The sequence below is a fragment of the Acipenser ruthenus genome, chromosome 3, assembly GCF_902713425.1.
Source record: "Acipenser ruthenus chromosome 3, fAciRut3.2 maternal haplotype, whole genome shotgun sequence".
Taxonomy (NCBI): domain Eukaryota; kingdom Metazoa; phylum Chordata; class Actinopteri; order Acipenseriformes; family Acipenseridae; genus Acipenser; species Acipenser ruthenus.
Genome location: NC_081191.1, coordinates 20712364 through 20735711, shown reverse-complemented (window position 1 = coordinate 20735711; position 23348 = coordinate 20712364). Strand labels below are relative to the sequence as shown.

Here is a 23348-nt window from a genome sequence, read left to right as displayed (position 1 = left end):
TCAGAGTTTCGTTTTTAAATTTGGATTTTTTTTCCACTTATCTGCACACCATATTCCACACTGTTAAGGGGAAAAAAGTTTTTATTGAGAAAAAAATTATATATTAAAAATACAAAACTGAAAACTGAAAGATCATAATTGGATAAGTCTCCACCCCCCTGAGTTAATACTTGGTGGAAGTACCTTTTGACAGCAATTACAGCTGTGAGTCTGTTGGGATAGGTCTCTACCAACTTTGCACACCTAGATTTGGCGATATTTGACCATTCTTCTTTACAAAACCGTTCAAGCTCTGTCAAGTTCCTTGGGGAGCGTTGATGGACAGCAATCTTCAAGTCATGCCACAAATTTTTGATTGGATTTAGGTCAGGGCTCTGACTGGGCCACTCAAGGACATTTACCTTGTTGTTCCTTTGCCACTAGAGTGTAGCTTTGGCTGTGTGCTTTGGGTCATTGTCATGCTGAAAGGTGAACTTCTGTCCCAGTTTCAGCTTTCTTGCAGAGGGCAGCAGGTTTTCCTCAAGGTCTTCTCTGTACTTTGCTCCATTCATTTTCCCTTCTATCCTGACAAGTGCCTCAGTTCCTGCCGATGAGAAACATCCCCATAACATGATGCTGCCACCACCATGTTTCACAGTAGGGATGGTGTTCTTTGAGTGATGCGCTGTGTTGGGTTTGCGCCAAACATAACGCTTTGCATTTAGGCCAAAAAGTTCCATTTTAGTTTCGTCAGACCACAAAACCTTTTGCCACATGGCTACAGAATCTCCTGAGTGTTTTTTTTTGCATACTTCAAATGGGATTCAAGGTGGGCATGTATTCAAAGACTGTCTCACAGAAAAAAAAAATATGGACATTCATTTTAAGGAAATAAGTCCAGAAAACGCCAACAACATTCTGAGGGAATTTTGTGCAAGTTCAAGAAGTTCAACTGGCGACCAGTATTCAAGTCTCCAGTTCTTTAACACTGAGACCCCAGTTGTCCGGTGCAGAGCTTTAGAAAATATTTGTCAAAATGCCCTCCCGATGTAACAGCCTGTTTCCTGCACCTACTCAGAGCTCCTCAGCAAATCCTGAACACTAGACCCTCCTGATACTCCCTTGAACCAATGGGAATACATTTCCTCAGTGAAATGATGCCTAAACTAAACAACAAAGACAGTCTTTCGCAACGCTGCTTGAGCAGTACAGCTGTGTACCTACTTTCAGAAGCTGGGCTGGCATCGAGGGAAATAATGTCTGTAACCGGACATTGATCTGAAAGCAGTTTGCTAAGCTACTGGACTCCAACATTGCACAACAGAAAAAAGCGAAGTTCAATTTTATAGTCAAGCTCACCTTTAAATCAGACTCCTGCCTCCACTGCAGCTGCACCATTTCCTTTCTTAGTTGCATGAAAACTCTGCCCAGAAGAAACACTTTACCGGCTTGTACTCTGCCTTCTACTTATGAGACACCGCTTTCAATGCAGAAATTCATAATGAATGGAAATGTACAGTTTATTTTTAACAAGTAAAACATAAAACAAATTATTGAATACAAATTAAATGTTTTGTCCTTTGGGAATATATAATACTGCAGATGTACATATAATAAAAGTGCATTTTTTATTTTTTTTTATTTAAAAAGTGTTTCAGTTATTTTTCGTCCCCCAAATGACAATTAAATAGCTGTTTTATAAGTGGTATATACCACCTCGGGCCGTGCGGTCCTCGTGAAATATTTGCACTTCTGGGTGGTTAAAGGCTAATCACCACCCAGGCTTGCGTATGTTTCATGGGAACCACACGGTCTATTGTGGTTTATACCTTACATATACACTACACTCATCATTATTTATATACACTACACTCATCATTATTCATATACACAACACTCATCATTATTCATATACACTACACTCATCATTATTCATATACACTACACTCATCATTATTCATATACACTACACTCATCATTATTCAGGCAAAATGTTTGTTACCATAATAGTCTGAATCATTTTCTACTTTTTTTAATTATTATTTTTATTACATCTGTATTTTTATTTGTTTCTTGTTCCAAATGTACATGTGTTGCCATTTTTAGGGATTTATGTTTTGGGTAGATGGTAACATCCTGTTTGTGGAGTTTAGCATTTCATAGTTTGAATCAGATCAGGCAGGTGGTGGTTTTGTTTTGACAAAGACAGATCTTCTTTGCCTTGTATTTAAAAAAGCTATGGGTAAAACAACTACTCTATAGGTAATTATCCCCATGAGATGGATACCTAAAGTTATTCCACAAGTTACTTAGCTACACTTGTTGATAACGTTTTAAAATGAATGGGACTGACAAAATTATTGAATCAAAAACATGAACATTCTGGCTCAGAAGTGGCTAAAAACATTTTAAGATTATGAATTGTGATGTAACAGGGATGCAACCATTTTTTGGAGAACCAATTATATAACAGAACTTTTGATACTCACCAAAACTTTACTGAGTATCAAAAGACCTGGGTGTCACACAGGTATGATTATCACTGTGTGCTTTTTCATAAAGAAATACCCTATCGTATATATATATATATACACTATATTTCCTATACCAGTGGGTTTTCAGAAGTCAAAAACATGAAGGCCATATTGTATTGCAGAATAGATTAGTTTAAAAAAGGTCATAGTTATGGCTCTCCTCACTATGCAAGTGCATAAATGTAAGTGGAGTGTGATCTGTTTTGCATGGACAATTATAAGGTGTTATGTGGTAACTGGGTCGTCTGTTTTGTAACAGAAATGGTGTAGAAAACAGAATTGAAAAGGTACTTCTCCAGCTACATCAATTCCAAGCACTGACACAGATTTTTTTGAAAAAAGTGTTTCTGTGTAAAACATCAACGAGAAGGACAGCGTTTTTGATGCAAACAGTCAATTTGTTTTGCAAAAGCTTTACTGATCACTCATATAATGAGTTTAGCAAGAGATAAAGCATAATTTCTAGTGTCCAGGGTGACAACCAGCTCTGAGCCAGCACTTAAAAGATGGATATTCACCAGGTGAAAAAATGGGATAATGATAAACTATTATACATTATTACGAATATTATTAAGTACATCCAGGAGCAGCAGCATATTGAGGTGGGGGATGACATATGCAGGTTGTAAATTCTGATAGCAGTCTTGCCAGAATCATTACCTTCTTTGGATATTGCCAGAGCTGAATGATTAAATCGTAATTGTATGTGTATATCATTCTGTATACAGGGAGTCAGAAGAAAAAGTTTAACGCTTGCCTTATGTACCACACATGTATCTGGTAGAGTCCCTTGCATGATTTAAAATGTCTGATGCAAATGACATCCCTGACGTATTCTGCGATATATGACTGCTACAATGAGACTACACTGACAGCAGGCTGATAGTAAACACTTAATTGTTACTCACTTCGTTGGCAGGTAATTCTTTATCCTCAACTGCATACACAACTACGTAATGACTGAATGGTAAAAAACATGAAAAAGATGCTGACCTAACACAGTCAAAAATAGCATCAACATGAGGCATCAGCAATCAGTTAATCTGTGTGAAGGGCACTCATACAACAGGATATTGTGTCAGGGCAGCAATCCACAAAGCTCTTGTGGCACCAGAAAATGCATGTTTGTGTGTCTAATGGTGTAAATAGCACAAAACTGGGATGTGGCCATATCATTAAATAGCTGTGTTTAGGGTAGCAGCAACTCAAGGTTTTAGGGTGACCAGCTCTTACTAAATGCACTAGTCATGGCTAAATGTTTTGAATAGCTTGAGGCAGATTTTCATCTCACTGATCTGCTCAGTCGCCATATTGAATGTTTGAGGCATTATTCTGGAGAACAGATTTGCTTCAGATTTCCTTCCCAAAAGGAATTTGTGGTGGCAATTTTTGAGTGTGTAAAGCAAGTAAAATACAGTGTTGTGTGATGTTTTGAACCCTTTAAGTGAAATGAGGATAAAACCCCTATAGCCACAAGTTCAGACGTGCCTAGCAAACTAAACACAACTTTTTAGTCTGCTATGGATTTAAGATACTCCATGAAAATGCACAATGTTATTTAGTGAATTATTTTTATACACAGTTTTTTTTTTATATTATTATGTAGTATCAAGCTGTAATGTGAGTATGGGTTAGTGAAGGACTCAAGGTTTTACAAATGTTCACATAAACTCATTTCAAGTTAAGGACATTTACATTCCCGTTCTCCACACTCAATTTGTGCCTCTTTTTTGAGCCATGATTTAGTGTCGAATGATTCCAAACTTCGTAGTGCTTTCTTAGTGGGTAATCTTCTACACCTAGAATTAAGTTCATACAACAAGCACTTTCCATATTAACCCTACACAGGTTATGGAGTTAGAATATTATTTTTGTAACAGAAACTTACAGGAACTGGCCCTAGATAGTATCTGTTTCATTAAATACAAACAATCTGTAGAGAAATAGATTATGTTTTGTTGTTTGTTTATATACCCTGTGGGTGATTTACCCCTCTGAGCAGCAGTGATCTTCAAACCAGTTAGGATTAGCTCAGATTAGTGGTAGTCAAAAAGCATATCAGGGAGGCCTCTAATGTTTTATATATGGCCTTGAAGTGTAATAAAGCTGTCATTTCAATTAAGAAGTTTGGTACAATATGTCAATAAACCTGTTCTGCATCTATTTCAACTGTGTGAATATGGCAAGTAAATTAAGGAGCTTGGTATAGTATGCTGCTTTGTAAGACTGAATTCTCCCTACCGCTAGCTATTTATGCCAAAATGCAATTAGTTCTGTTTTTTGTAAAAATTAAATAAAACCAATTACATTTTACAAAACAAATAACCAACAGGTTTGGAATATTAACACGAGGACTCAAATGTGCCTTTGCTGTTTATTACAAATTAGGTCATATCAACATTTATTTTTTCCTTTCACAAAAATTGCTAAAATTGCATTTTGGCAAAGGAAAAAGAAAAATTAATCTTTATAAATTTCGCCCTGTGTGTCTTTTTCATTCTTTCTCTTTAAGAAGATGTAACTACAGTATATTATATTATAATGAGATTTTTATATATTTTGGAAGGTTTTCACCTACTTCACAAAATTAGAAAGTCCTTATATAAGTAAGTTGTATGGTTCTTGTCACCATTCCAAAGGAGGTACCCATCAGCATTTCTTATGTTTTGCCAGAACCCATAAAGTAGCCACCAGAGATCAACTTAGATTAGCTGCTTCCAGTCAAGATTTGCCTTTCATCCTCAGTTCTCAAGTGAGAGAAAATTACTTTGGACAAGAGCGTGCTTAGGGCAACAATGAAAAAGGGTATTTTCAGAAATTAAAATACCTCCCCTTGCATATAGAATTCTATGAACCTCTTGCGTTTCATGGATCAGCATGAAGTACTTCAAACCCAAAGTACTGTATGTGCCTGTTACATTCAAGAAAGATGGAGCGAGTGCCGCCAGGTTTTGATGGAACTGCTTTCCATCCCACGCATCATGCTGCAGGAATTTAAATGAATTTAGACCTCAGGGTCATAAACAATTTTCTATAGAGAACATTTGCAGAGCTATATCTAGAAAGGATGCTGGTGAAAAACTGAGAGCACACATCCAGAGTATGCTGACATATATCTTGAAGGTTTAGGACATATTGTCAATTTACTAAATGACAGTATTTAACTGATGTGATTTATTTATATATGATACTCATGAATGTGTCACAACATCTAATTCTGAAGAGTAAACCACTCTAAGAACATTGTATACATCACATCCCTCTGTTTGGGTAGTGTTATTCCATGGTAGATTATATATCTGTGACTGATATGATAATAAGGCTATCAGGCTATCAAACAATTCACATAAAGAGCAACTTGGTATTGATGTGAAATATTAAGGGTTATGTTTGTCAATATATTATTCTTGTTGTGAAGCCTGTCCCCCTGCAACCCTCTGAGAATAGTGGATGTAAGGAATGCATCAGTAGGAAATAATAGACATAACTAATGTGATACTTTCTACTTCCACCAGGGGAAGAGTGTTGCAGGTAGACAATAGTTACACTCTGGTGCACCAAAAGTACTTGGATGGTAGACATGATTATTAGAGATTCTTTGAGGCCACAGGGGTGCTTTAGTAAAGTGACCAGGATGTGTAGCACAGGAGCCAGATCCAGAAACTAGGCATTTTAAGGAGTTTTTTTTTTTTTTTTTTTTCTGAATATATATTTGCATATGTGGTATCAATAGAAAGGTTACCATCTCTGGAATAATATTTGACATATTTATCATATTTTGAGAATGATTCCAAAACCATGTCATAAACTTCTGCTCCTGCTGTTTCCCGGTCGATGGATGCTCTATTTGGGGTGCATGACTCCTAATTTAGCACTCCTGCCCTATCAAGCAGTGTCTTGTCTCTGAGGTAATCCTAAAGCGCGCCTCTTCAGCCAGCTTGTTCGGCACAAAGCTAGGCAACTATAATAGTATCCTGGTAGCCTACTAGTGCCATTTGCTGAGGTCCATTTCTGAGAGCCACAGGCCCTCGCCACAACAGTTGAATGAGCTGCACCTGGTTAACAAGAACCTCATCCATGTGTCCAAGCTCAAAGGGCAACCTGTAAGTAGGAACCTGGCTGTGTAGGCAGCTTTGGCTTTCCCAGGCACACGTGCCTGGTGGGGACAAGACACTACTGTTAGACACCCCGATTACACCAGGGCATACGTTTAGTCTCGCGGTGGATGAGATGCTACAGAGCTATCACCGCTCGCTGGTTCACCTCCTTCCCAAGAGACCACCTCCAGTGCATAAACCAGCGGCAAACTGGTGCCCTAGGCCACAGCAGCCTCAAAGACCGGCATAGCCGGCTGCACCCGCTGCACCCGCTGCCAGAGGTGATGATCGGAACTGGCCCCCAGCTGTTCCTGCACCTGGCGCAGAGACAGAAACCTCAAGCTTAATCAGCAGCCCTAGGAATTTGCTGCCACAGGCCCTGTGCCCCTTTTCAGGGAGCCATCTGGACTGTTGGCGTCAATGCACCACGGACATCTGGGTGCTTACTGCTGTTCAGACCGGCTGTTCTCTGCAGTTCAAGCACGGTCCCCCTCCCTTTCGTGGCGTGACTACAACATCAGTCACTTACCCGCAAGACGCCGCTGTGGTGTCTCGGGAGGTAGCAGTGCTGCTGCAAAAACGGGCTATTCGCATGACAGGCCCCCTCCAGTGGGAGGAGGGATTCTACTCCAGGTACTTCCTAGTGCCAAAGCGGGATGGTGGCCTGGCACTATCTTGGTGGAAACAGCCGGCCAATCTACGCCTCGGCATAGCGCTGGGCAGTGTCACCAGAAGAGAGGTCGTCACCATGGACGCATCCAGCATGGGCTGGGGTGCTGTGTGGAATGGCCAGGGTGTGCAAGGTGTGTAGAACCCCCTTGGCATGCTCTCCACATCAATCTTTTAGAGCTGCAGGCAGTTTCCCTGGCTTTGCACAACTTTTTGTAGGAGGTTCGAGGGAGACATGTGTTTGTCCGTACAGACAACACAACAGTGGTAGCTTACATCAAGCACCAGAGCGGCCTCAGGTCGTCCAGTCTCCGTCGTGTGGCCCGCAAGCTTTTGCTCTAGGCACACAAGAACCTCCTCTCACTGCAGGCAGTATATCTGCATGGGTGACAAACTGGGCGGCAGACCTCCTCTCAAGGAGAGTCCCCAGCGGCTCAGAGTGGAGGTTTCACCCCGAGGTGGAGTGGGTCCAGCAATGTGCCAGGTCCTCAGTATGTTGTATGTGGTAAAGTTCTGTTAAATGACAAAATGTGGCCATGTAATCTGGAAACAAAGCACCCTACTTTAGCATCTAAAGCCCGAATGAGTTAACAGGGCAAAAAAAGATGTTTGAAGTGTACAGCACTGTTAACATGAAAGCTACTGAGTCGTCTTACCTTGTTTCTTTGTGAATTGCTACTGCTGGTAAACAGCACAACATAGGTAAGAAACTACTACTTCCAGCTGCAAAAGATACGTGTGCCGTGGTGATAGGGGAGAAAGCAGCAGCACAGGTAGATGTGATCCCGCTTTCTAACGACAGTTTCATGCCGTATTGTGGAGATGGCCACTGATGTAAAAGAGCAGCTCATACAGTGTGTTTGTCAGAGTCCATATTATTCCATTCACATTGAGGAGTCTACCGAGATATCGAATGCTACACAACTATTGTGTATATTTGTTATGCTACAGAGATAGAATTCAAGGAAGAATTTCTGTTTTGCCATCCACTTCCTACACGAGCAACTGACGAGTTTTTAAACTAATAAATAGTTTTGTCCAAGACACAGGCCTTGATTGGGGACGTTTGCAGCAATGGAGCGCAGTCTATGACATGACAGTATAGCATGCTTGTGACAAGGGTGCAGGAAGCAGCTCCTGCAGCAGTCTGGAATCATTGTATGATCCACAGTCAGGCACTGGCTGCCAAGAAGACCTTACTGTTGCTGTGAAAATTGTGCTTTATAAAAACACAACCAGGGATTTTGCCATTTTATAAAAAGAGATGGTGGCAAACTTAACAAAGTTACATGCAGAAGTTTGTGATTGAGCCATTATTGTGTCTAAGCGTTCATCATCATCATAAGATATACTATGACCCAAGAGGTTAAGCCTAGTCAACACTTTTTTGGAACCTGCTACATGTCAAATGCTGATGTGTTTGGGCATTCTTGTCTTTCCTTGTGAAAATCAAGATCCAGTCAGTAGACCTTTACTTTGCAGAACAGTAACACATAGAATCTGTGAGGCACTGTAAGGAGTTGCTTCCTTGGATTTCACAGTGCATACTGTCGATGCTGCTTTAGCAAAATCCACACTTTCTTGGATTTACAATTAGCAGACTGGCTTTCTTAACTACATTATCTGATGTGGTTGGCTAGGACTAACTGAGATGAAGCCCTGTCAGATTGGTTCTGAAAGTAAAGCTGTTCCCCATAGTGATTCTCGAGTAGGTGTCAAAATAGTTTGTTTGAACAGATGATGTCTTGACAACCCAGTGGTGACTGAAAGAGAAAATGCAAAAAAAAAACACAAACAAAATACAAATTGAATCCAAACAAGAAGAATACATTAGCTGAGATAACTCTGGTGTTTAGTACTCATACCAAGTTGCTCTTTTTGTATTCTACAATCCAGATTTGCAAGTTGTCAGACAAAGCGGTCATATTGTTGTTATTCCTGACTGAAAATGAACTTCCCCTTAAAATGTGTTTTACTCCCCTGGCAAAACAATTAATACCAGTGTTGATTTCTTTTGTTTTATAAAAATTCAGTTTGATAGCTGGGTTTTCATGTAACTGATGAAATTCAGCTATCAAGTAAGTTATAAGCAGATTTTTATTATCATTATGTAATGCCAAGCTTAAATCTTGGATGAAAATATTTTATATTACAGTAGACTAAATAGTACACAATTTTACAGGACTTTATATATGTGCCAACTCACTTGTTTTCCAAAATCCCTTTCTTTTGACATGCAGCTGAATGTGGAGCATCGGTAATCAACAATGAAGGCATTCTGCTGTCACCCAACTATCCTCTGAACTATGAGAACAATCATGAATGCATCTACAGCATTCAAGTGCAAGCAGGGAAAGGCATCAACATTTCTGCCAGGACTTTTCACTTAGCACAAGGAGATATTTTGAAGGTATGATTTCTGTGAAGTTAAATAAATAAATAAATAAATAAATAAATAAATAAACAACACCTCGTAGATATTAAACACCTTGCATAATGTTTAAAATGGTTGTCTGTTTTTCTGTCTTTTTTATATCACATTTTAAGAAAAATACAGCACTGACATCTTGTAAAGAGGAAATAAATGGTTATTTTCAAATAAAGTTAACTTGAAATAAAGAGACAGAAGGACTATAAGGTCTTTAAGGGCCCTGTTGGCTTAACTGGTTAATATTTTGTTGCAGAGAAGGGTTTAATCATTGCAATAATATTACACCCCTTTTGACAGAATAATAATGTGTTTGTGTTTACCACTGCAGCACTGTAAGGTGGCCATTTGACTTATGGAACCCCCTGTACAGTATGACTAGGTAAAATGCATTGAGTACAGTATCAATTTAATCTTTTTATAATTCTGTTTCCAGATTTATGATGGGAGAGATAATACTGTACATGTGCTTGGAGCTTTCACTGGCTCTGCAATGATGGGACTGACATTAATAAGTACATCAAATCATCTCTGGTTGGAGTTTTATTCAGATTCTGAAGTGACCAGTGAAGGTTTTCAGCTTGTCTACTCTAGTAAGTTCTATTATCATCTTAAAACTGTATGCAGCTAGTGTTTGTAACCTCAATAAATGTCACTCTTTGCATAATGAGCTGATTGTCATCTCTTTTAATATTAATCTTTTCTTCTTTTAGTATATATATATGGGTGACAGGTAATCATCACAAATAATCTGATTTTAACCATCAACAACTTTCCCTTTAAAAGACGCAAAATATTGTGCTTTATTTTCTGAGAACTAGAAAAATACCATGACCATATCTAAAGTGACAATAACAATCTGAATCATGTTTAAAATAAGTGGTGACTATATCAACTTTTTAAACTCTTCCAGTGCCTCCATTATATAAAATATATCGTCAATCTAATTTTGCATTGGTTGTTAATATAGTAGAGGGAAAAAGAGGAGGTGCAATGCAGTTTTACCTGATGCACCAGGTTATCATTTCTTCCTAATAATAATAGCTTGGTAAAAGTGTATTCAATGCATGCCATAATCCTCAGTATATTCATGTAATTAATGTAATTGTGTGAGGTGTATTGCTGTGGAATGGGTCATAGATCATATTTCCATTCTTTATTATTTAAAAAGAACAAAGTTAAAAACAAAGCAACGTTTCTATTCAGATGGCCTTCATCAAGCTGTAGTGAATAGCAAAGCCCACACCATTAAATACATTGACATAGGACCTTAATTAGTTAATTAATGATACAATCATTGAAAATTAGCAATTCAAATAGTCATCATAATATGTGCAAACAATGCTTTTAATATACAATACAGATATTTGAAAACATGTGTATTTAGTTTTACTTTAGTCACACAATTCAATATTACCTTTCAGGGAGAATGCTTCTTATGTCATATTCTTCATTGAGTCCTTAGGGCTCAGACTATCCAATGTAAAATTCCAGAAAGTTTCAAGACATAACAATAATTTTTATTTATTACCTCCTGCATGAAATGCTCATTTTTTCACAACAGAGAATAAATATGCATTTGTTAAATAACTGACTGTGAACAGCTTCAACTAAAAAAGGATAACATGATATATAAAAAGACAGATTGCTGATCATTATTAAACTTGATTAACCCCAACAAAGAATTTACTTGATGGACATAAAAACACGACGGCAGTGCTGCATTTCTGTTAGTCACAAACCAAGATCATTTGATATGGTTCGAGTTAATGGGTCAAACTAATAAACCCACTCACAAGATTTCCAATTCTACTAAATCCCTGCTCATGTAGAATTATTTTTTGACCTTTGCATAGTAAAAGAACAGAACAAGATAAAAGAAGGTTAGAATACCACAACCAATTACTAAACCATGATTGCTGGTGACTAGAAATGTGATGGTGAATACGTTTATGAATCTTCTACTCAGGGTTGTATTAACCCACAATCATTATTTTTACACAAACTGTGAGGTGAAGAACCAAAAATACAATCACATACTGAAAAACACTTCCTTCCAAGTGGTCTGAATAGTAACTATGGAATGCAAAATGTAACCAGGAAACATTCTACATTCACTGGCAAAAGTGTTTCAGATTCCAGCCCCTTCAGGTTACAAGGGTGATCTTGCACTAAGTAGAATAGATTGATGTTGTTTTTTTAAACCAACTTCAGTTCCATCACTTAATAACATGTCTTCTTGCCAGCCAAGCTTGCTATTATGCTGGCTAGAGAGACAGCAGAGGTTTTGCAGCAAATAAAAAAAAAAAGTGGATATTGTTAATAAATTACAATTGGTCTACCTGCTGTAAATTATGCCTGTGTTTGTACATTTTGTGAAATGAGAAATGTTTCGTAAAATGATACAGGACTTTGTCTTTGAGATCACACACACACATAACAAATACAATTATACTAGAGTTTCTTTTACAGATATCTTTTTCTTTGTTATTGTGAGTTTCGTTTTACACAGTTTTATTTATAGAGATTCGTGACAGAGTTCTTTGCACTTGCCACAGGTTTTGAGCTTTCCCATTGTGAAGATCCTGGAGTACCACAGTTTGGGTTCAAGATCACTGATCAGGGGCATTTTGCTGGCAGCACAATTACTTACAGATGCAATCCAGGTTACACGCTTCATGGAAGTAGCATCCTAAAATGCATGACTGGAGAAAGAAGGGCATGGGATTATCCTCTTCCTTCCTGCATAGGTAATAATATGCTTTTTTAACTTCATTAAAAAAGAGTGTCTATTTAAAAGTTGGAAATGTTTTTGTGTGGTATTAATATTTTGTATACTTACTGTAGTCAGCATTTAGAATGCCAAGATTATTAATTTTAGTATTGTTTACAAAAGATTATGCCTCAAACCCTGTTTGAATAATCAAGCACTACGCAAGTAAGAAATAACCCATGACAGGGTGTGCGGTAACACAATGTGGTCCAGTGGTTAAAGAAATGGGCTTGTAACCAGGAGGTCCCTGGTTCAAATCCCACCTCAGCCACTGACTCACTGTGTGACCCTGAGCAAGTCACTTAACCTCCTTGTGCTCCGTCTTTCGGGTGAGATGTAATTGTAAGTGACTGCAACTGATGCATAGTTCACACACCCTAGTCTCTGTAAGTCGCCTTGGATAAAGGCGTCTGCTAAATAAACAGATAATAATAATAATAATAATTCTTGCCGCACGCCCTGTGTGCGTTTTGAGGCACGAGGCTATAGGCCGAGTGCCTTCAACCACCCAGGAAGTACGGTAAGAATTGTCTTACCGCACATCCTGGAGTGGGTTATTTCGTTTATAAAATGGCTACATTTAAAAAAATAATAATTACACAAACTAGCTTTTTTAAGGAAAAAATTAGAAATGTATTGTGTATCCTTCCACCGAGAAAAAAAAATAGTCCCTGAATAAATATATTATAAATATAATTTCCCACATCTAAGGGAGGATTCACGGAACAGCCAAACACTGCACTGGCACTTGACATCGAGGGAGGAGCTTCCGAGTGTTTTTTTTTTTGTTTGTTTTGTTTTGTTTTTGTGTAGGAAATGATCCTACTCAGGTTTTGCAGTCTTCAAGAGAAGCTGACCAATAATTTCAGAGGCTGTTTTCACACCCATGACCGGTAACCAGTGTAATTTCCCTAGGTTGTAAACCAGCATTAGAAGATATGTGGACTAAACGACTTCGGTGTCAGTTTGCGCAGTGCCGCAGTCCTTCCAGTCCGCGGCGAGCACGATAGAATTCTATGCCGAACCTGACCTTGTTTGAAAGCCCATCGGTTGTGTCAGAAGAGAGCAGGAGAGATTTTAATTGTTTTAAATATGTTTGTGAAATCGGAGGGTAGTGGTGAGATGTGTCTGTTGAGTCTAATTTAAACATTGCATGCTCACTAGTCTGTTTTATAAGGCGATAATTAGTTTAATGGTATATATTACATGCTGAGTGAGACTTGCGTGGTTATTTCTCAGATGGCTTTTGAATAAAGTGTTACTGGTACTGCTTACCTCAGAGTCTTCTTTGTTCTGTTCTCCAACTAAATAAATACCACAGTATATTTGCCAATTTTTCTGTAATTCTTAGTGACGAAGATGAAAAAAAAACAGATTGTTGGGTGATTTAAATGCTGTTTCAGTTTTATGATGACATTTTTACCTACAGAAACACTGTTTAGATAATTGGGCTATGATGTCATAGCCGTGTAGTAAGACAATTCTTACCGCACAGTCATGTGATCTTGTTAAGCCAATTACAGCACTTAATTTATCCAAGTCATTTTATAAGGTTCCAATACTGCACATCAAGCAAAGGCTGTGGTGCAATACTTTGATTTTTAGAACTTTGTTTTATGAGCATTCCAATTTAATAATCGGTTTCTATTAATATATAAATGGTTATATAGTATATACATACAGTACAGTATATATTCACTGTATACAACAATTTTAAAGACAGTTCTTTCTTTCTTTGCTTTTTCTTTCTGATTGCTATATATTTCATCCCTTCCCAAAAAAAATACAAAAACAAAAACAACCACATTAACTTGTGCAAGACCCTGGTAATGCACAACGAAGGTATGGAAACTCTTTATTTGTATCCCAAATGTGTTGGCCAAGATGTGATTTATACATACCAACTTTCTTTCTATAATGGATCTGTAATGGCACAGTTTCACTTTTATAATGCTGCCTAAATAAGGTGATTACAAGTGTAATGTATTATAAAGATCAGCCAAGTGTTGTTTTATTGGCCCTGTATTATAATGGTGACCTTTGTTACTGCTTTCTTGCATATTAGCTTCTATGCTGTTTTATGGCTCTCCAGTTCCTAATTAAAAGCAGCAGGAATTGCAATTTCCTTTTCAATTGGATATTTTGATAAATAACAGGTTCATTCAGCTGTAAATCAGGCAACAATTGGCAGCTCCAGCATCTGCATAATGCTTGCTGTATAAGCCAATTATACTTTTCTGAACCTCTTCTACATCTACTTGTGTATATCAAAATGCATTTGTTCTTGTAAAAAACAAAACTGCTTAACTGCAGGCAAATATTCCTTTTTAAATTCCTGTGTGGGAAATATAAACAGATACAAATAATAATAAGAATTGAGACAAAAAATGTATACCATAACAACATTAATCTGTCTTATTGTGTTTGTTTTTTTAGATTTCCTGGATCTATTCTACACCACTGTTTTAATTTAAATCCTCAAAGCTGCAACTTGTATTTTCACATCAAAAATAATTATGAAATTCAGACTATTTGAACAAAATCTGAAGAGCTGAATCTTATCTAAAACATTGTTTTGGTAGAGTATTCACACCATTAATAATTGATGCCTCATAATCTAGGCTAAGGTCTTTCCAGAAAAGCTGCAGTTCAGCAGATATTACATTCTGAATCTGTGCATTTTCCAAATGGAATTTTCTCCTAAGTTGTATACTTAGGAATTTCTTATTGAAGATAAAATATTTAACAATGTTTTATTTGATTCTACAGGGGCAGAGGCATATATAAATAGCTGGTGTAAGGGCTTGAGGTATTATTGACAGAACTAAATGAAGGGGAGTGGGGGGTGCAATGCATTGTATCTGTAAATCCAGAAAAAAAAAAAAAAAAAACTTTAATGTTCAAGTCCACCTCCAGAACTGGGAGTAAAATGATGTTTCTGCAAAAAAAGCACTGCCTGTTTTAATACAGCCATACTTAAAAGGGACTGTTGACAGAAACAAAACAATTATGCCAGATGATGTTCTTTTTAGCAGCCCTTGGATGCATTCAGACACATTTTGAGATGTCATTCACTGAAATTTAGTTGGACAATTTTCTCAGTATGTTCATGTAAAGCACATCGATTGAGCAAAGCTCTCAGGGCCTCTCCATTGGTTTCTATTTAAGCTTTCATTACTAAAATAGATCCAAGGAAAATATTGTAATTGTAGGTTTTATAACAAAATGTAATGGTCTATTGAACTGTAGGTTGTGGAACGTCTTTCTAAAACATGTACGAAAAATGCTAAATCATTATGTGAATATGTTTGCTTTTAGCTGAATGTGGAGGCAGATTCAAAGGTGAATCCTCTGGAAGAATCTTATCTCCTGGATATCCTTTTCCTTATGACAACAACCTTCGATGCACATGGGTAATAGAGGTGGACCCCGGAAATATTGTCAGGTATTTCAAGTGTGTTTAAACTCTGTGCTACTTCTACAAAGGTGACAATGAAAATATATTTTGGAAGTTGAAGTTGTGTCCCTGCCCTACCTCTGACAGCCTGTTTGTCACACTTCCAATATGAAGTTTGAAGTTTTGTATGTACATTCCATAAAGTTCTCTATGGTAATATAAAATTGGCCAATATATACCACCTTTGACCTTCTTCTAAATAGTGTGCTTTGAAGTTAATGAACATAGCAAGGACGTTTGTTACAAAATATTTCACACACTGTGAATGTACAGTACTGACCGTACAACTTGACTGAGCTATTGAAGACTGTATGTGATGACCTATTGAATTATGGAACACAATGATCACAGGGATAATAATAATAATGCCCTACTGTATACTGCACTCTACATGTTTAATCCCATTGTATTCCTTACAGCCTTCAATTTCTTGCATTTGACACTGAGGCATCACATGACATCTTAAGAGTATGGGATGGTCCTCCAGAGAATGAAATGCTCCTGAAGGAAGTCAGCGGCTCTTTGCTTCCAGAAGGCATTCACAGCACGCTAAATGAGGTCACAGTCCAGTTTGATACAGACTTCTACATAAGCAAATCAGGATTTGCCATTCAGTTCTCAAGTAAGTCATGTTAAAGAGTAAAGCATTTTTACATTCACCAAAAACATATCTGAATTACCTCCAAAGACTATAACGGCACATTGAGGACATATACATTATAAGTTAATATATAAACTAGAAACATTTTAATTTTATTTATGTTGAAATCTTACCGGTTTGGAATGTCAAGATAATTAATCTTGTAGTCTCACCGTAACATTGTTTCTTTCCTTGTCCTTAATGAGTTGCCATACAATTCTGCACCAGTTTAAATAATTTAAACAAGTTTCTATGGGATTTTTACTAATACATACAAACATACATTAAAAAGACTGATAAAGTGTCACTGAAATATGTATAATCTTGAGTAAAATATAAGGAACTAAAGCCAAGTATTTTAATATTTAGTTGCACCACTGTACATGTCATAAAAATAGAACTAATAGCTTTGAATTATAATGTGTTCAAAAATTACCTAAACAGTTGCAGATTGTAATTATTCACAGAATGTTTATAAACATTGCTAAAATAATTTAATATCCTAAACATAGCCAACACTTGAATGTTGTGCTCTTCCTACTCTCACTTGAGACACATCCCAGTCACAAGATGTATTTTTTTGCAGTGCTGTCAAATTGTAGAGCTCTAACAGTCTGCTGTCATCCATTGTGTTTTTAGAAAAGTTTCCAGCTAAGGGTCTGCTACCTGCAGCAATGGTTTCCTGCCTCTTTTGTAATATTTGCATGGATAAGTTGTTATTGAGTTTAATTGATACAGTCAGATGTTTGTTTGCATATATATATATATATATATATATATATATATATATATATATATATATATATATATATATATATATACACACACACACACACACAAACAAATTATTTTTCCAGTGTAGATTATTGTGGTCCAGTGCTAAGTTTCTTACTTTTTATATATAAACTAGAAAGGAACTTTGCTGAAGGTAGGAGAAGATAAAATAACAGAATGGATTTGAATTTGCTAGTTTTAAAAGTTGCAGTTGATTTTCCAGTTAATGGGTTTTCTATCAAATACCGCCACCCGAGTATATATTAGAAACTGATTGTGTTGCATGATAGTATATTAGTTAGTTACAATATTATAAGAAACATTTAGAATTTGATGTGTTAAGCACTCATTTAATTATATACACATGTCACTGAATTAATGGACAGGGAGCAACTTTAAACAGAAGTAGCTTTTGTTTGTGTCCTATATTCCAATAGGAGTTAAGGTCGTAAAAATTCAGTTTTGCAAGAGGGACATACACTGTTTATCATTTTTTTTCTCTGAATAGGTTCTGTTGCCACAGCCTGTCGTGATCCTGGTGTTCCTATGAATGGTAGTCGGAATGGAGATGGGAGAGAACCTAGTGACACTGTCACTTTTCAATGCGACCCTGGCTATGAGCTCCAGGGAGAGATGAAAATTACCTGCATTCAGGTGGAAAATAGATATTACTGGCAGCCCAGTCCTCCTGTTTGCATAGGTATGTGATTGAAAAACAATCAAAAAGGTTTCAATATGCAATACAAAGAAAACGATAAAAAAAAAAACATATTCTACATAAATAAGTCTCTGAGTACCAAAGCTGGGTAACATTGCTTTCAAAATGAAAGATACCAAACACCATTAAACAATAACAGGAATATAATAATAATAATAATGTAGCAGTTACCGTCAAGAAGGGAGACTCAGAGGCAGGAAAGCTTCAGTGAAAGCACTAGAGCACACATTTATTAATCCCAAATGGGAACAAACAGAATAACAAACAAAACAAACAACAAACAGGGCATGAGAGCCAAAATAAAGAGTTAAACAAAAAAAAACCACAACAATTAATACATACAATACAAACACTTACTTAAAGAAAAGGGCTTGATACCAGGAGATCCCTGGTTCTAATCCCCTCTCAGCCACTGTGTGACCCTGAGCAAGTCACTTAACCTCCTTGTGCTCCATCCTTCGGATGAGAAGTAAAAAAATGAGGTTTTATTGTAAGTGACAACAGCAGTTGGTGCATAGTTCAACCCCTTGCCTCTGTAAGTTGTTTTGGATAAATGGCATCTGCTAAATGACTAATTAATACTACTACAACTACTACCACTACTGCCACTAATAATAATAATAATAATAATAATAATAATAATAATAATAATAATAATAACTAGAGTTGCCAGCAACTTTCCGGCTTCCAGTAACAGTACCAGTACCAAACACTTTAGCAAATAGTGCAGAATGGCATGTTTACATAGTAACCATGACCCTGTGTGCACTCTCTCAGGAGTTATAAGCCAGTTTTAAGTTGGACCTTTAAGAAAGGTCAGAAGTCACATGCTATGACATTTTTTGATAAAGCATATATGGGTTACTATATGTGTTCCATAGTAACCACGACCCTATCTGCACTCTCTTAGGAGTTATAAGCCAGATTTACATTTGACCATTTTTATTGTAGCAACTTCCGTTTAACACCCTTTAAAGACAACCACACTACGATCATATCTGTTATTGGGTTTGTTTCAATCGGACTAGTGGTTTTGGAGAAGAGGTCTTTGTAGTTTGTGATTATGATGTCTGTACCGTGCGATTTTGACATCATGCAGCATGGCTGCCATACCACACAACCTATCAGCTTCTTACGAACACCAGTTATTCTTGGACTATCTCTCAGCAACTATACCAACTTTAAGCACTCTGCAATAAGGCGAAAGACGCATTTTTACATTTAGGCAAAATGTTTTTTTCAATCCAATATGGCGGCCAAACCATGTGAGTTACGACATAAGTTCTTTAGCATTTTCCATCTTCCCATAAGCATCTACCAACCTACCGAATCTTGTAAGTTTTCAAGCAACTTTTGTTGGAAAGAAAAATAATAATAATACTAATAATAATAATAATAATAATAATAATAGGCTTTCCAGCCCTATGGGCCTGGAAGCCTAATAATAATACTGCCAAGCTGAGCAATGCTTCCACTGGCTTAAGCTCCCTTTATATACACATGGCCATTCCCCAATATAGCACTCATACCTAATTAGAGAATGGCCACATTCCACCCCTGATTGTTGGCAGGGGTGGACATAACTCCATCAATGCCAAACTTCCATTCACACATCACACTATTTACACTGGCAGGTCTTCCACCCTGCCACAGATAATAATACTAATTAAAATGGCAAAGCACAAACGTGCCCAGAAATAAGGAAAAAACATTTTGTTTTATAACATTTGGAATTGTGTCATTATGCAAAAGAAACTTGATATTAAACAAAAAAGTGACTAAGTCCCACATCACCTAGCAGCCAAGTTTACCTTTTTGTGAGAAATTTAGAAACTTCTATAATTAAAGATGGAGTTGTGCTCATAGGTTCCCTTAACAATTGTTCATCACGCATCATCACTTTTCAAGGAAAGGTTTGACAGGTATCAAAATAATGTGTCTCTCATGGCTTCTTTAAAACGTAGTCAAAGAGAATGGAATTCTAACAGCCTTCTTCCTCTAAAAAAATGTTTTGTTCTTAAAGTGAATGAAAACAGTGCCTGTTTCACAAAGTAAAATCTCCTAGAAGGCCAGTGAGTTTGAACTTTAAATACAAATTGAAATGTTGCATTCTTAAAATAAGTAGAGTATTAAACCATGTTTCATGATAAAAAGCCTTTTGACAAGATGATCCATGCTTTTTGCACAATACTGAAATGTACAAGAAAAATATACTTGAAAAATTAGCAAAACAATTCTTGCCTAATGTTAAAGGAAGGAAGACCCTTATGTCTATTAACTTTTTATTGTGCTGAATTTTAACTTTAGTTATTTTGTTTTACTTTAATTCAGAATATGCAAATATTTCAAATGCAATGCTATTGATAACTACTAAATCATGGTACCTATGCTATTGGTCTGATTGCAGCTAGACTATTGGAGTGAATTTAAACTAAAACAGAAGAGATTACCAGGAAGCATAACTGTTAACGATGATTAATCCATTTTTTTCTACTTCAACATATTGTTGGGTCAGTAATTTAATGTTTGTGCTTTGCAGCACCATGTGGAGGGAATTTGACGGGATCCTCAGGGTTTATTCTTTCTCCAAACTTCCCACATCCATATCCGCATAGCAAAGACTGTGACTGGACAATCACTGTAAACTCAGACTATGTTTTATCACTCGCATTTATCAGGTATTTTATTATTTTTTTTATGTTTTGTGTTCTTATTCCCTACTCTTTGCAGCCTAATCATTTTTTATAAGAAAAAATATAAATGGTTTCAGTAAGTTAAAGCACTTACTTTTAGACTGTTTAAGTAATGTGTGAAGTTAAAAGAGCTTTATCTTCAGACCTAACTATAGCTTTTTAGTTTATTGTTGCTTTATTAGTATTACCACATTCAAATGCAGCTCATGTTTAGGAATTAATGAAAATACTCTCAAAGCTACAATCTGTACATTTGTTTAATCACCTAAATAAATGCCACAGCCACAGTATATCACTATGTGCTGCCTTGGAAACATGACAATACTGCCAATATTGCCAGCTTTCAAAGCACTTAGTTGCCTATTGCCTTTTAAAGTGGGTGTCCAGTATCTTTTCACTGATTTCTGTTATGCAAACCATTTCTACCACTGTACACTTTACTGTTAATATAGACCTAGTAATGAAACGTCTGCTTTGTAAAGAGTGCCGTTTACCATGATTTTTTTGATAACTGCAAATTCATAGCTCACAACATGTTTACTTCTAATTATCGGTGAGCTGACTGTTTGCTGAGTGACAGCTACAGCAGCTAAATTAAAAAGACATCTGCTTATCAAAAAATGTATTCGTTTTTATGCTATGTAGTGTTAAGAATGTTCTCATGTTTAGCTTTACATTATCACTAGTGAGCCATTAGCTGTAGATATGAGTTTACTGAAGTGTGTCTGATTTAACTTACAGTACTTTTTTTCTAATAATACATACAAATGGTGCATTTAGGCAATATAAATGCAACCTACTTTTGATACACTTAAAAAAATATATATATATTTACTGTACTATTGTTTACAATATATTGTATAAATGTATATATTTTATTGTATAGTTCCTATAAATCGCTCATTTCTCAATAAAAAGCCCTGTTTAGACTGCATAACATTGTATTCCTATTTGAACAGACTAGGAAATTGACATGATACTGCAGATAGTATACATTTCTCATTAGCATTTGTTGATATGTAATCTTGCATGGGTGGGGTTGTGGTTTGTTTGTTACTTTATGTAGTCTTTCAGTGGGTCAAATATTGTTGCATACAATTGCTAATAGCCCTGGGTTTTATAAACACATTTACAGTATACAGTACATATCCAAACACAAACACACATAGAGACATCTATGTATGCATACAGATGCACTAACTTGTCCATTAAGGGTATTTTTCAGTTTACTGGGCTTTTTTCATTTATCCTCCTGTATGTAGTTACAGTTTACTACATTTGACCATACTATTTTACCATTCTGTCCGTTGTTTTATATGCTTTACTAAACCTTGATAGTAAATGTGTTTTATATGCCTTACTATTCCTTGAAAGTAAAGGTAATGCATACTCATTGGGATCTGTTTCAAACTGATAAGCAAAACATTATTTTACTAGCAAGGATGATTTTTTAGGGTTAACAGTGGATTTATAAGTCTAACAACTGCCCCTTCCATAACATGCTATTAAATGGAAATAATAAGAACATAAAACATAATTATGTTGACAGACATTAATCATTGAGCTGCAGTAATCTGCCATTGTAGATGTTCCTGACAGAATTTTAAAAAAATGTTAGAGATGACTAGATCCATTGCCAATCTACCTAAGGCTTGAAAATGTAAATTTAAATTAAAATATATATATATGATCCATTAGAAAGTTAATTTAATTTTGAATATTTCTGCTTGTTATGCAGACCTCCTGTATAAGATGATCATTAGTTTTAGAACTGACCTCATGCAATAGACTTTAATAAAGTTAAGTATCTGATAACCGCTAATTACTGCGATATCTCTTCAAATTTCTGTCACAAAGCTTAAAGAGCTTACTAAACCATTTGAAGCATACAGACGACATTACTGTTTGGATGCATAATTTAAAATCTCACAACAAAGGCTGTCTTTAGAATAGAGTATAAAGGCACTCACTCTGCACTGGCTGATTTCTATTTTGGTACAACATATTTAGTAAAAAGCTATTTTGTCTGATATTTTACAGTTTCAGCATTGAACCCAACTATGATTTCCTCTATATTTACGATGGACCCGACAGCAACAGTCATCTAATTGGTAGCTTTCAAGACAGCAAGCTGCCAGAAAGAATTGAAAGCAGTTCAAACTCAATGCACTTAGCATTTCGAAGTGATGGGTCTGTTAGCTATACAGGTTTTCATCTAGAATATAAAGGTAAGCAAAAACTTGTTGTTTAAGTAAGACATTTGATATGCTTGGAAAGTTTTCATAAACACACTTGTTTGTTGCCACTCAAGTATTTATTTAAGACTAAAATACTACTGTACTGCAAATCTTTTATTTTTGCTATATTCTGCTGATCATCGGATTAGTATTTGTTGATGATTGAAAGCACCACATAATTACCTAAACACATCCAAAGACTTATCAACATTTTTCTGTCAGAGCCTTTGTGGTAGTATTTTCTGGCACCAGTGAAGAACTGTGTTCCATTGCATGATGGTCTTCTTTGATTCTTTAAGTGCTAGATCCCTGTGCCTTGCAAATGCCCTCAGATTTCGAGATTCAGTTA

General features: G+C 36.4%; 1 protein-coding gene across 3 annotated transcripts in view; it reads left to right on the top strand.

Annotated features, from left to right (window-relative positions):
- The window catches only part of csmd3b (CUB and Sushi multiple domains 3b), a 472577-nt gene that overhangs the window by 324322 nt on the left and 124907 nt on the right, over positions 1-23348 (top strand). For all 3 annotated transcript variants that reach the window (XM_059012706.1, XM_059012705.1, XM_059012704.1), the window contains exons 22-29: positions 9520-9689; positions 10144-10300; positions 12266-12457; positions 15799-15925; positions 16357-16559; positions 17860-18051; positions 20609-20747; positions 22803-22990. In XM_059012706.1, the coding sequence (XP_058868689.1) occupies positions 9520-9689; positions 10144-10300; positions 12266-12457; positions 15799-15925; positions 16357-16559; positions 17860-18051; positions 20609-20747; positions 22803-22990 (1368 nt within the window). The remainder of the gene's footprint in view (positions 1-9519; positions 9690-10143; positions 10301-12265; positions 12458-15798; positions 15926-16356; positions 16560-17859; positions 18052-20608; positions 20748-22802; positions 22991-23348) is intronic.